Source organism: Leucoraja erinacea, chromosome 7, assembly GCF_028641065.1.
Source record: "Leucoraja erinacea ecotype New England chromosome 7, Leri_hhj_1, whole genome shotgun sequence".
NCBI lineage: Eukaryota > Metazoa > Chordata > Chondrichthyes > Rajiformes > Rajidae > Leucoraja > Leucoraja erinaceus.
Genome location: NC_073383.1, coordinates 43,871,155 through 43,884,788, shown reverse-complemented (window position 1 = coordinate 43,884,788; position 13,634 = coordinate 43,871,155). Strand labels below are relative to the sequence as shown.

The following is a 13,634-nucleotide window of genomic DNA, read 5'->3' as shown; positions in this document are numbered from 1 at the left end:
TCAGTCCCATCAGTCCACCCTGCATCATTTCCTGCCTAATGTGGATTTCCTTCAGTTCCTCCGTCACCCCAGATCCTCTGGCCACTAGTACATCAGGAAGATTGTTTGTGTCCTCCTTAGTGAAGATGGATCAAAAGTACCTCTTCAACTCATCTGCCATTTCCTTGTTACCGATAATAAGTTCACCTTTTTCAGTCTTCAAGGGTCCAACTTTGGTGCTAACTATTTGTTTCCTCTTCACATACCTAAAGAAGCTTTTACTATCCTCCTTTATATTCTTGGCTAGCTCACCTTCGTACCTCAACTTTTCTCCCCGTATTATCTTCTGTTGCTCTTTCAAAGTTACCTAAACCTCTTACTTCCCGCTCATCTGTGCTACGTTGTACTTCTCTTTTATTTTTATACTGTCCCTTGTCAGCCGCGGTCGCCCCTTACTCCCCTTGGAACCTTTCTTCCTCTTTGGAATGAACTGATCCTGCACCTTTTGTATTATTCCCACAAATACCTGCCTTAGGAGGTGCGGGGCCCAATTAGGAATAATTTTGGTGAACCCCAGGTTCCCAGCCAAGGTCTGTAGAATCGTAGAAATATAAATAAAGTCTATTATAGACTTTATATCTCTATGGTAGATTGGAAAGTAATCAAAATGTGCACTTAAAAAGTGCCTGCGACTTAATGGACCAAACAGATCTAAGCTACATTTTTATATATAATTGCAGACATGTAAGCCTACAAGTAACAAACAAAATGTGTAGATCACCTATGAAAAGTACATAGTTCCAATACCACTTGTTTTAGTGACTGTGAAATGAAAATAAAAGTATTTAATTAACTAGATCCTGGAAAATCAATAACCATTGGCGAAAAACCAGTCCAGGCATGAAATTTTGGGCTTCAGCCACATCCTACACTTTGGGCTTCTACCCCATCCTAATTTAGTTATGTGTGTGTATGCATGTTAGTTGTTTGTGTGTGTTGTCTGTGCGTGATGTGTGTGTGTTAGTTGTCTGTGCGTTATGTGTGTGTGTGTGTGTGGGAGAGAAGGGAGGAAGGAGAGGAGGGAGGGAAGTAGAGAAAGAACGGAGGGAAAGAATGAGCGAAAGAAGGGAGGGAGGGAAGGAGAGAAGGGAAAAGAGAGTTAGGAAGGAGGGAGGGAAGGAGAGAAGGGAGGGAGGGAGGGAAGGGAAGGAGAGAAGGGAGGGAAAGGGCCGGCGGCGGGAGCAGATGCCGAGGACCGTGCGGACGGGTGTGAGCTGAGGCCGAGGCTTGTAAACGTTGCTCCAACCCCCGGCCTTGCCCTCCCTGTATTGTTCACCGTGTCTTCCCAGGTGAGAGAGGGGTGGAGCCGGGGCTGTGTGCATGAAGCACGGTGACTGGAGGGGAGGGAGCGCTGTCCTGGGACCGTGAGGGAACCACCTCTCCCTCTCCCACTTCTCCATTCCCCCTCACGCCCCCCTCCCCGTCTACCCCTTTTTTCCCCTCCAACCCTCTACTCTCTCCACCCCTCTCTCCCCGCTCCATCTGGGATAGATCTACCCGAGCCGAGAGTAGATTACTCTAGCGTGGGGCCCAATTGGGAGCAATTGGTCCATTTGGCTTAAGGCTGGCCCTGCCTGCCATTGTTGTTCCATTGTCATTCCTGCTAGCATATCTTTCCAGTCAACTTTGGCCAGCTCCTCCCTCATGGCTCCATAATCCCCTTTATTCAACTGTAACACCGATACATCCAATTTACCATTCTCCCTCTCCAATTGTAGATCAAACTTGACAATATTATGGTCACTACCTCCTAATGGCTCCTTAACCTCAGTTCCTTTATCAACTCCGGTTCATTACACAACATTAAATCCAGAATTGCCTTCTCCCTGGTAGGCTTCAATACAAGCTGCTCTAAGAATACATCACAGAGGCACTCCACAAACTCCCTTTCTTGGGGTCCAGTACCAACCTGATTTTCCCAGTCTACTTTCATTTTGAAATCTCCCATAATAATTGTAGCATTACCTTTACGACATGCCAATTTTAACTCCTGATTCAACTTGCACTCTATATCCAGACTACTGTTTGGGGGCCTTCTTGGAAGGCTCAAGGCACCGTGGCATGGAAGGCTATTGGCCAAGTGCTGGACCAAGAGTTGATATAATAGGTATTAAATGGCCAGCACAGGTATGATGGGCTGAAGGGCCTTTTTCTGTGCTGTATGACACTGTGACTCTATTGGTATTGCTGACAATCGATTGCATTCCTGTCAGTATGGCCTGTCTTCTGCCTCTAGGGTCTGCGGCAGTTCTTTCTGCCCAGTAACCTTCACGATAGACGGCCCTTCAGTCTCAAGAGCGTCGGCACGAAGATTGTGAGGATTGATATGGAGACCTTTGCTGAAATAGCTGACCCCAAAACACTGCAAAAGGTCAGATTGCTGCAGTCTGTGTACCCAAGGTGAGTGAATTAATGCAGAGGGATGAGGCTGGTGAACAGGTGCGGGAGGGAGCTGCTCGCAGACATAGTGATGGATGAAGGCAAGTGAGGCATCGTGTATCATGGTTAACACCAGTCATGGCCAGGAGCTGACTCCCTGATCATTGTTCTCTCACTGCAGGGAGATCCCAAGGAAACCTTAACAGGAAGGAAGAATTGAATTAATGTCGGGTATTAAGTGCACACCTTGGTGCACGATACAGTATTTGTTTATTATCGTCACATGTTCCAGATTCAGTGAGAGCTTTGTTTAGTGTGTCACCCAGGCAGATCATTCCATACATGAATATGTTAGGTCGTGCAAAAAGATAAAATAACCGCAGGGCAGAACTTAGTTTTGACAGCTACAGAGAGAGTGGAAATTTAAAAAAAAAGTTCAAGCGCCAGCTACAAGGTAGATTGGGAATACAAACTTAGTATTTGAGAGTCCTTTCAAGAGTCTGATAATTGCAGAGATGAAATTGTTCTTGAATTTGGATTAGATACATTTATGCATGGTATCTTCCCCATGGACTAAATACACAAGGATGTCACACAGCTCTTTAAACTTATTCCACCATTGACCTGCCTTAGTTCCATCACCGACAATGCTCTTTCAAAGCCAGTTGTGAGGTTTTCAAGAAAAAATTGGAAGTTGAAAAATGAAGGTGTTTCTGTGCAAAGGGAGATCCAAATCACTCGAATATCCAATCAGGGCAATCCTCAGAGGGTGGTGAGTGTGTGGGGCCGTTATCTCCCCATAGGGAGTGATAAATTCAAACAGTTAAGGAGCTAAGAGAAACTGGTAGAAAGGAGATTGGGTGGGCTGGGCAGAGGATATGCCAGGCTAAAAGACAAGCTGTGGGATGAAGTTAGTGTGTTAGTGGAAGGGGTCGAGTGGGTAGGGAGGAATTGCTGACACCGGGTCAAGACCCTGCATCAGGACTGACAGTGGAGATGAAGCATAGCTCGGAGAAAGAGGGTTGAAGGGGTGAGACAAGGGGCAGTCGGTGATGGATAGACCGAGGATAGGTGAGAAACGATGGGTGGAAAGAGTCAGGTGACTGACAATAGGGAGGGAGGAATTGTCAATTCAGAGATAGTCAGGGAACAGGTAGAAGATAAAGTGGGGACTAAGGATATAAGAGGTTGAACCATATAATCTAGAGTTATGGAGTCATAGAGTGATACAGCACAGGAACAGACCTTCAGCGCATAAGAGTCCGCACCGATTATCAGCCATCCATTTACACACATACTACATTAATCCCATTTTTATTCTCCTCACATTCCCATTAACTTCTCCCAGGTTCCACCACTCACCCACACAATAGGTGCAATTTATAGCAGCCAAATAACTTCCCAACCCACATAGATTTGTTTATTATTGTCATGTGTATTAGGTACAGTGAAAATATGTTGTTTGCATGCTATCCAGTCAAAGAAAATACAATGCATGAGTACCATCAAGTCATTCACAGTGCACATATAATAAAAGATAAAAAGTACAACATTTAGTGCAAAAATATAACATTGAAGTCTAATAAAGTCTGATTAAAGATAGTTCAAAGGTCCCCAATGAGGTGGATGGGAGGTCAGGACCGTACTCTAACTGGTGAGAGCACAGTTTGGTTGCCTGATAAACTTCTGTGCCTCTTGCCTGGTGGGAGAGGGGAGAAGAGGAAATGACCGAGGTGAAACTGGTCCTTGGTCATGCTGGCAGTCTTGATGAGGCAGCGCGAAGTGTCAATGGAATCAATGGAAGGGAGGCTCATTTGTGTGATAGCCTGGGCTTTGGCCATAATTCTCTGCAATTTATTGCGGTCTAGGATGGAGCTGTTCCCAAATCGTGTTTTGATGCATCCCGATAAGATGCCTTCCACGTTGCATCTGTCGAGGTTGGTGAGGGTTGACAATAAACAATAGGTGCAGGAGTGGGCCATTCAGCCCTTTGAGCCAGCACCAGCACATGGCTGATCATCCCCAATTGTTGGGGATATGCCAAACTTCCTAACTCTAGTAGAAGCATTGCTATAAGTCTATTATAGTCTTTGGGATTGGAGGTAGCGAACCTTCAATCAAAAATGTGCACTTAAAAAGTGCCTGCGACTTAATGGACCAAACAGATCTAAGCTACATTTTTAGGGATTGCAGACATGTAAGCCTACAAGTAACAACAAAATGTGTAGATCACCTATGAATCTAACTACATTCCAATATACCACTTGTTTTAGTGGCAACTCATCCTGGAAAATCAATAACCATTGGCGAAACTCTCTTCATTTCCAGCGATGATTTTTGGCCTGAAATGGCTTTCTTCTACCCATCCTAAAAAAGGATAAGATCAATACTAAGGCAGGGAAGAGGGGCACCAAAGTCCAGACCGGAAATTGTCAAGCAAAAGCAGAGGGAATTTTTGTGAGTTGGGTGTGAGTCTGAACGTGATGTGTGTGTGGGAGTTCCCCTGTGCGTTATGGGTGGGTGTGTGTGTGATGGGGAGAGAAGAAGGAGGAAGGAGAGGAGGGAGGGAAGTAGAGAAGTGAACGGAGGGAAGAAGGAGCGAAAGAAGGGAGGGAGGGAAAGAGAGGGAAGGGAAAAGAGAGTTAGGAAGGAGGAAGGAGGGAGGGAAGAGAGGGAGGAGAAAGGAGGGGGAAAGAAGGAGATTGAAGGGAGGGGAAAGGGCGAGGCGGCGGGAGCAGAAGCCGAAGAAGAGATGGGCGGACTGGGGTGTGAGAAAGGAGGGCGAGGCTTGTAAAAAGAGCTCCAGGAAAGGGAATTGGGAAGGAGACAAAGGCAATGAAGAGGGGAGGCAAGGAAGGGACGGTGTGAGCTGAGGCCGAGGAGACGGTCCAACCCCCGGGAAGGGAGGTGAGAGAGGGGTGGAGGTGGAGAGGGGGAGCCGGCTGTGTGCATGAAGCACGGGACTGGAGGGGAGGAGCGCTGTCCTGGGACCGTGAGGGAACCACCTCTAAAATACACTTCTCCATTCCCCTCTCACGCCCCCCTCCCCGTCTACCCTACCTTTTTTTCCCCTCAACCCTCTACTCTCTCCACCCCTCTCTCCCCGCTCCATCTGGGATAGATCTAACCCGAGCCGAGAGTAGATTACTCTAGCGTGGGGCCCAATTGGGAGCAATTGGTCCATTTGGCTTAGGCTGGCCCTGCCTGCCATTGTTGTTCCATTGTCATTCCTGCTAGCATATCTTTCCAGTCAACAAAGAGCCATCATGGCCCTCATGCTTTATTCAACTGTCACCGATACATCCAATCTTCCCTCTCCAATTAATCAACAACAAGATCACAGAAGAATAGGAAAAGGCCGGCAATCCCTCAATCCATAATCCCATTGTCCAGTCCATAAACATCAAACTTCACAATCCCAATTTATGGTCACTATTAGCTCACTCCTAATGGCTCTAAGAAACAGTTCCTTTATCAACTCCGGTTCATTACACTTTCTTGGGGAGTCGAGGGGAATCCAGAATTGCCTTCTCCCTGGTAGGCTTCAATACAAGCTGCTCTAAATAATACATCACAGAGGCACTCCACAAACTCCCTTTCCAAATCCAAGAATTCAACCTGATTTTCCCAGTCTACTTTCCATTTTACTGTTTGGGGGCCATAATAATTGTAGCTCAAGGCACCTTTACGAGAGGGCCAATTTTAAGCCTGATTTGGAGGGAACTTGCACTTGATATCAAGATAGAATAGGGGGACTTCTTGGAAGCTTTAGGCAACCGTGGCAATGGAAGGCAATTGGGAGTGCAGGGCTACCTGAACACACCACGGTCTGTGGAATGTGGAGTTGAATAAGAGAAGGCCAAAAGTCAGCACAGGAAGCTAGATTGGGCTGAAGGGCTATAACCTTGGCTGTTATGACACTGTGAACTCTATTGATATGCTGACAACCGATTGCATTCCTGACAGTACGGCCTGTCTTCTGCCTCTAGGCTGCGGCAGTTCTTTCTGCCAGTAACCTTCACGTTGCGGCACCCTTCAGTCTCAAGAGATCGAACGAAGATTGTGAGGTTTGATATGGAGACCTTTCACTGAATAGCTGACCCCAAAAACACTGCAAAGAAAAGGTCAAATTGCTGCAGTCTGTGTACCAAGCCATGAGGTGAAGGGGGAATGCAGAGGGATGAGTAGATTGTGGTGAACAGGTGAAGGAGGGGCTGCTCGCAGACATGATGATGGGCATGAGCAGAGGAGAATGATTAGCAATCGAAAGGGGGAAAGGGTTAACAACAGTCATGGCGAGGAGCTGACTCCCTGATCATTGTTCTCTCACTGGCCTCTTTGTCCCAAGGAAACCTTAACCCCAGAAGGAGAAATGAATTAATGTCGGGTATTAAGTGCACACCTTGGTGCACGATACAGTATTTGTTTATTATCGTCACAAAGTTCCAGATTCAGTGTAGAGCTTTGTTTTGTGTGTCAGCCAGGCAGATCATTCCATACATGAATATGTTAGGTCGTGCAAAAAGATAAAATAACCGTCAGGGCAGAACATAGTTTTGACAGCTACAGAGAGAGTGGAAATTTAAAAAAAAGTTCAAGCGCCAGCTACAAGTTCAAATACCCAAATTAGTATTTGAGAGTCCTTTCAAGAGTCTTGATGGGATTGCAGAGAAAATTGGAATTTTGGTAGTTTGAGCGTCCTTACAAGATTGAGCATTTGATTGAATGGTATCTTGAATTTGGACTAAATAAGGCCACAAGGACTAAATCCACACGTTCCTCTTTAAACTTATTCCACCATTGACCTGCCTTAGTTCCATCACCGACAAATGCTCTTTCAAAGCCAGTTGTGAGGTTTTCAAGAAAAATTGGAAGTTTGAAAAATGAAGGTGTTTCTGTGCAAAGGGGAGATCCAAATCACTCGAATATCCAATCAGGGCAATCCTCAGAGGGTGGTGAGTGTGTGGGGCCGTTATCTCCCCATAGGGAGTGATAAATTCAAAACAGTTAAGGAGCTAAGAGAAACTGGTAGAGAGGAGATTGGTGGAGGGGGGAGAGGATCTGCCAGGCTAAACGACAAGCTGGATTGCTGGTGCATTTTGTGAAAGCTCCGAATATTCAAAAGAGAAGAGGGAACATAAAGGTCATGATGAGGTGGGCTTCTCGGAGGGAGATGAAGAGTGTTACGCCTTTTCTAACTTCGAGTGGTACCTTGGAGGAATTGCTGACACGGGTCAAGACCCTGCATCAGGACTGACAGTGGAGATGACAGCATAGCTCGGAGAAAGAGGGTTGAAGGTGTGAGACAAGGGGCAGTCGGTGATGGATAGACCGAGGATAGGTGAGAAACGATGGGGGAAGAAGAGGTGACTGACACAATAGGGAGGGAGGAATTGTCAATTCAGAGAAAGTCAGGGAACAGGTAGAAGATAAGTGGGGACTAAGGATATAAGAGATGAACCATATAATCTAGAGTTATGGAGTCATAGAGTGATACAGTACAGGAAAGACCTTCAGCGCATACAGACCGAACGAGCCATCCACACATATCCAGGACACACAAGAGGACACACATCCCATTAACTTCTCCCAGGTTCCACCACTCACACACACAATAGGTGCAATTTATAGCAGCCAAATAACTTCCCATTACACATAGATTTGTTTATTATTGTAATGTGTATTATGTACAGTGAAAATATGTTGCTTGCATGCTATCCAGTCAAAGAAATAACTGCATGAGTACCATCATGGTATCACAGTGCACATATAAAAAAGATAAAAAGTACAACATTTAGTGCAAAAATATAACATTGAAGTCTAATAAAGTCTGATTAAAGATAGTTCAAAGGTCCCCAATGAGGTGGATGGGAGGTCAGGACCGTACTCTAACTGGTGAGAGCACAGTTTGGTTGCCTGATAAACGTCTGTGCCTCTTGCCTGGTGGGAAAGGGGAGAAGAGGAAATGACCGAGGTGAAACTGGTCCTTGATCATGCTGGCAGTCTTGATGAGGCAGCGTGAAGTGTCAATGGAATCAATGGAAGGGAGGCTCATTTGTGTGATAGCCTGGGCTTTGGCTATAATTCTCTGCAATTTATTGCGGTCTAGGATGGAGCTGTTCCCAAATCGTGTTTTGTTGCATCCCGATAAGATGCCTTCCACGTTGCATCTGTCGAGGTTGGTGAGGGTTGACAATAGACAATAGGTGCAGGAGTGGGCCATTCGGCCCTTTGAACCAGCACATGGCTGATCATCCCCAATTGTTGGGGATATGCCAAACTTCCTAACTCTTCTAGGGAAGTAGAAGCATTGCTGTATGTTCGCGGCCATGTCTTTGGGATTTGGGAGGAAACCCTTGCAGTCACAGGGAGAACATGAAAACTCCACACAGACAGTACCCAAAATCAGGATCAACATCTTGGTCTCTGGCAGTGACTCTTCCAGTCCCACCTCTCTGCCACCCAGTTTACTTGTGCTGGTAATTACATTTTTGACCTGAACTCGAAAGTGCTTTGACACCACATGTCCAGCGCCTCAGCATTAAACACCCTGTAAACCTCAGCTCATTTTTGTTCCCTTGCCAAGACTGATGGCCTCTTTGACTCTCTTTCATTTCCAGCGATGACAAGCTCTGCGAGCTCTTCATCAGCAATAATTTCTGGAAGATCTTTAAGAAGGATATGATCGCCAAGAGCACCCGTGGCACAAAAGCAGAGAAAGCTAAAATGTCAGTTCAAGGGGAGAGTGTGTACGAGATTGACAGGACTGGGATCCTGAACCTTCCTGATATTGCTAGCAATCCCCATACTATTTTTTCAAAACCTTCGTACTACATTACTCCTGTTCTGAGGATCAAGAAAGGTGAAGACTTCAAATTACCAGAAGTAGATCTCCAATTGATACACGGAATAGAAAAGATTCCATCCAATTTAAAGCATGTGTTGTTCTGAATTGGTCCCTGGTGTTCTTGCTCATTGTCTGGCTTCCTTCAACGTAGAATATTTCAGATTGTTGCCATTACTTGTTTAAACCTTTCCAATTTCAGTTTATTTCTCCCCCAACACTTTGTTCACCATGGGATCATGCACTGGGGTTTTTCTCATATACTTTGTTCTTTCATATATTTGGCCCCTGTTATGCACAACACTTTTACAATTATCAAGGAACAACTGCAATCATATAGAGACCACTGTTACAAAGGTCTAACATTAAAATCCAAAGCCATTTAAACCTACTGCCATAAAGACAGTGCCTAGGAACCAAGCTAGTAAAATACAAGCTTACAGCCAACATGTTAACACCTAATAATTTAGTTGCAATGTTTTAAAAATGCAACATTAGAGTCCCATTATCAGGTCTATGTAATGCAATATCGGTCTGATAATACCAGACCCAATGATTCACACTCAATGCAAAGGTCCAATACCTTACGCTTGAATGGTATGAGATCCAATGATATAGAGCCCAATATCATAAATCATGGACTACACCATGAGACAAATTCCATAGACCCAATCATATACACTCCCTGGTTTAAGATCCAATTCATTTAGACCCAATAATATAGACTCTGTGCAATAATAATAATACAATGCCACAAGTCAATATGCCTTAAAATCCAATCATAAGACCCAATGTTTTAAAGGTGCAGTGTCATAATGCCAAAGATCACAACATGTGAATACTTGATCCAATACCACTGCCCTAATGCAGAATAATTAAATGCTATGGAAATACCATATGCTCCAATGCCATCAAAGCTCAGCATCAGATGATCCAGTTCCACGAGGTCAAATCCAAGAAATCTAAATATTGTAAAAGATGAATTAGGGATCACCATCATCACACTGGAATCAACCAAAGGCACGCTTCTTCTTTGTGGTGCCAAAACAAGCAATCTGGAAAATGCCTTACAATAAAACAGAATAGCAACCCTTTCCTGGGATTACCATACATTTTGCAGGTGTTTAATTGAAGCTTGAACCTGCTCCTGGTCAGATTCCAGCGGGTTTGTTGAATATCACCAAATAAAGAATTTGCCTCAAAAACTACTGTAACATTGGCAATGTTCAATAAACATTAAAAATGCATCTGATTCAAGTAGTTGTCAGTCATTTGTGACAGGAAGATTATTGGCCCTAGGTGAATCATGGAAGTAGTTGGCAAGAGCACCTGCATGCAGTTGCAACAGCACAACTACATCTGTACCATTGAACACAGGCATAGGTATTGGTTTATTATTGTCATGTGTACTGAAATATACAAAAAAACTTGCTTGTGTTCGATCCAGTCAAATCATACTATCCATGAATGCAATCAAGCCATAACAGGTACAACATAGTGCAAATAGATTTTTTTTTAAACAGAGTGCAGAATATAGTTCTACAGCATCTGAAATAAGCTTTGCAAATGAAAGACAGATGAGAAATTAGGGGTGAAATCAGGCCCCACAAGCCTGCCCCATCATTCAACATGGCCAGAACTGATCAACCACGATCCTCAACTCCTCCTTTGTACCAGATCCCACATGTCTCAATACCCCAAACTTTAAATATCTTTTGGCCTCCACTTTAAATAGTTCTAATAATCTGGCCTCTACAACTCTCTGGGGCAGAGAATTCCAAAGATTCACCACCCTCTGTAAGAATAAATTTTGAGAAGCCTGGGTTTGTAATGACCAGCTTCTTAGTTTGTTATTATGTTATCTTGTTTGTGACCCTCCCATCAGTGAATATCTCAACAATTTGCCCATAACATCTTACACGCTTCAATGACATCATCCCTCATTCTTCTGAAGTCTAAAGAATATGACCCAACCTATTGAGTGGACGACCCTCTCATCCCAAGAACTAGCCTGGTGAATCTCCTGTGGATTGTCTCTGTTGGAGGGATTTTGTATGTTTGCCACCTCAGGATCTCTTGTTTAGACGGAGATGTCACACAAAGGAAAACCTGTCCAGCTGTAGTGAGGTTCTCAAACAAGTCCATGAGTTTGGGCTTGCTGACAGGATACACTGGGAAACACATAGAATGAGGACTCAAAAGCCCCTTAGAGAATTTAGAGTAAGTGACAAAAATTGGTATATGTAGATTCTACAGGTTCGCAATATAACATCAAGCTCCTGTATTTCTTAATTGGGAATTGTGCTCAATATTTATTGATCTGTATATGGCAGTTCCCTCCTTATATGCAACAACTCCTCCGTTGGCCACAAGTGTGTACGGAAAGCTTTGTAGGCCTGTTTTCCTGGCATTATCTCTTCGCCTATCCTCCGACCTTGCTTTGCTGTGCACAATCCTATGTTTTATATCCCACGCATACCTATCTTTGTTGTAATTAACTGTCTCGCAGTCTTAAATACTTCCCTTCTTGAACTAATGTACTGCCTTTTCTAACTTGACCTTAAATTACCTTCACTAGTTTGGCTAAATTTTACACAAACTTTTCCAGTCCGTATGGTGTTTAGTTTCATTATATTGCAAACGTTCCCCATTTTCTTCTGATTCCTGGAGATTTATTCTTTACCTGCAATGCTACTCTAACCCTACTTAGTAAAGTGACCAAAGCTGTGCACTGTATTCCAGAGTGGCCTCACGAGCTCCCTGTATAATTCTAATAAGACCTCCAAATTATGGAGCTATACAAGATGCTGGAATATTGGAAGAACTCAGCAGGCCAGGCAAGGAAGTGGACAGATAATGTTTCATACCATTTTTCAGACTGATAGACTGAAAAAGAGAGGAAGGAGTGGAACAAAACCTAGCAAGTGATAGGTGGATACAGGTGAGGTGGGGAGATTGACCGATGGGTGGAGATGATAATATCAGGCATTTTGGGTACCTGACAAAATGGAGGATTTCTGCTTCTGTAAAACCTGCTTGTCATCTTTTGCAAGAAGCTGCAAGACCATGAGGATCATGGCTCCAGAAAGTCTGTGGCCTGGGAAAGGCTTGATGTCCAGTTGACCTTTAATTGTTAATACGTATTAGATTTTGCCGAAGGAACTAGGCCCTCTTGCAAATGGATGGTTGGGAAAATGGTGTGTTTACAATATTGTTGCAGAATCTTCCCGCTGCTAATTATGATTGGTCCAGGAGAAAGGTCTCACCCAAGATGTTTACTATACCTGGGATCATGTTTCTTTAATTAACAGAAGTGTCTCCCCCTAAGTGTTTTGTGTTGAAACTATGTTATGCGATATTATATGATTGGGTTAGGGAACTGTCATTCAATGTGTTTTGCAGTCCTTATCGATAATTGGCTTGTAGGGGTTGCCCCTCCCCCCCATGTATTTTCATGCCAAGGGTCTGTAAAGGTATAAAAGAGTCGGGAGCACATTGGGATGTGCCGATTTTCTGGGGTGTGTGTTCTATTTGCGCGAGGCTGTTGGGCTCGAGTAAGTAGAGACAAAGGTCGGATCGGTTATTGGATTAGGTATTGTATTGGTATTGGTATTGTGCACAATAAAGAGAGTTAGATTTCCAGTACTCATATTCGGTGTTTGACTGAACCAGACTAGGGGGGGTAAGTTTAGGACCGGAATGACAGAGATGGTGACTAATGCTAGACGTGAAATGGAGACAAAGGGGTGTCTGATAAGAAAGGAAGAGGAGGAATGGAATGTAGAGCCGGAGAGAGGGATGTGTTTGGATGGAGGGATGTGTTTGGAAGGGGTTCAAATCGTAGATATTGAACCCGAAAATGGAGCAAAGTGTGCAGTGGTTAAAATGCAGTCAGACTGCACCTTCCTGGCCATTTGCAGAATAATATAATGAGGATGAGCAGAGCAGGGGCTGCCTGTTCTTTGGCAGTGGTGACTGGTTGGGGATACGTGGCTATGTGCACATTCACTGTCTAACGTTGGGTATGCCTTCTGTGATTCTCCGGTAATAGCTGAGTCTCACGTTGCGAGTTGACACAAGTGGTACCCTGAGTTAAAACTCGTGGTAATAACGTACGATTAACATACGAAACTCCTGGATGCAACTTAGAGACTCGTGGCGCTAACGGCAGGTAATCGTGTAACTTGTCAACTCTTGAAAAAAAATCAAACATGTTTAAAGTTTTCCACGAGTCAAATTTACTCTTGTGGTTAAGAATTGAAACATTTTAACTCGTTGTAAGAACATAGTGGCCCGTGCGTTTACCTTAGTGTCTCGTGAGTCTACCATGGGAACTCTTTAACTCAGCGGGCAGGCAGCATCTCTGGAGAGA

The 13,634-nt window shown here is 44.3% G+C and overlaps 1 protein-coding gene across 1 annotated transcript in view; it reads left to right on the top strand.

Moving 5' to 3' along the window:
- The window catches only part of LOC129698931 (cyclic nucleotide-binding domain-containing protein 2-like), a 46,800-nt gene extending 34,678 nt beyond the window's left edge, over positions 1 to 12,122 (top strand). Inside the window, exons 13-14 of the mRNA XM_055638412.1 lie at positions 2,276 to 2,439; positions 9,039 to 12,122. Coding sequence (XP_055494387.1) covers positions 2,276 to 2,439; positions 9,039 to 9,369 — 495 coding nt within the window. The 3' untranslated portion in view covers positions 9,370 to 12,122. The remainder of the gene's footprint in view (positions 1 to 2,275; positions 2,440 to 9,038) is intronic.
- The last annotated feature ends 1,512 nt before the right edge of the window (positions 12,123 to 13,634 follow it).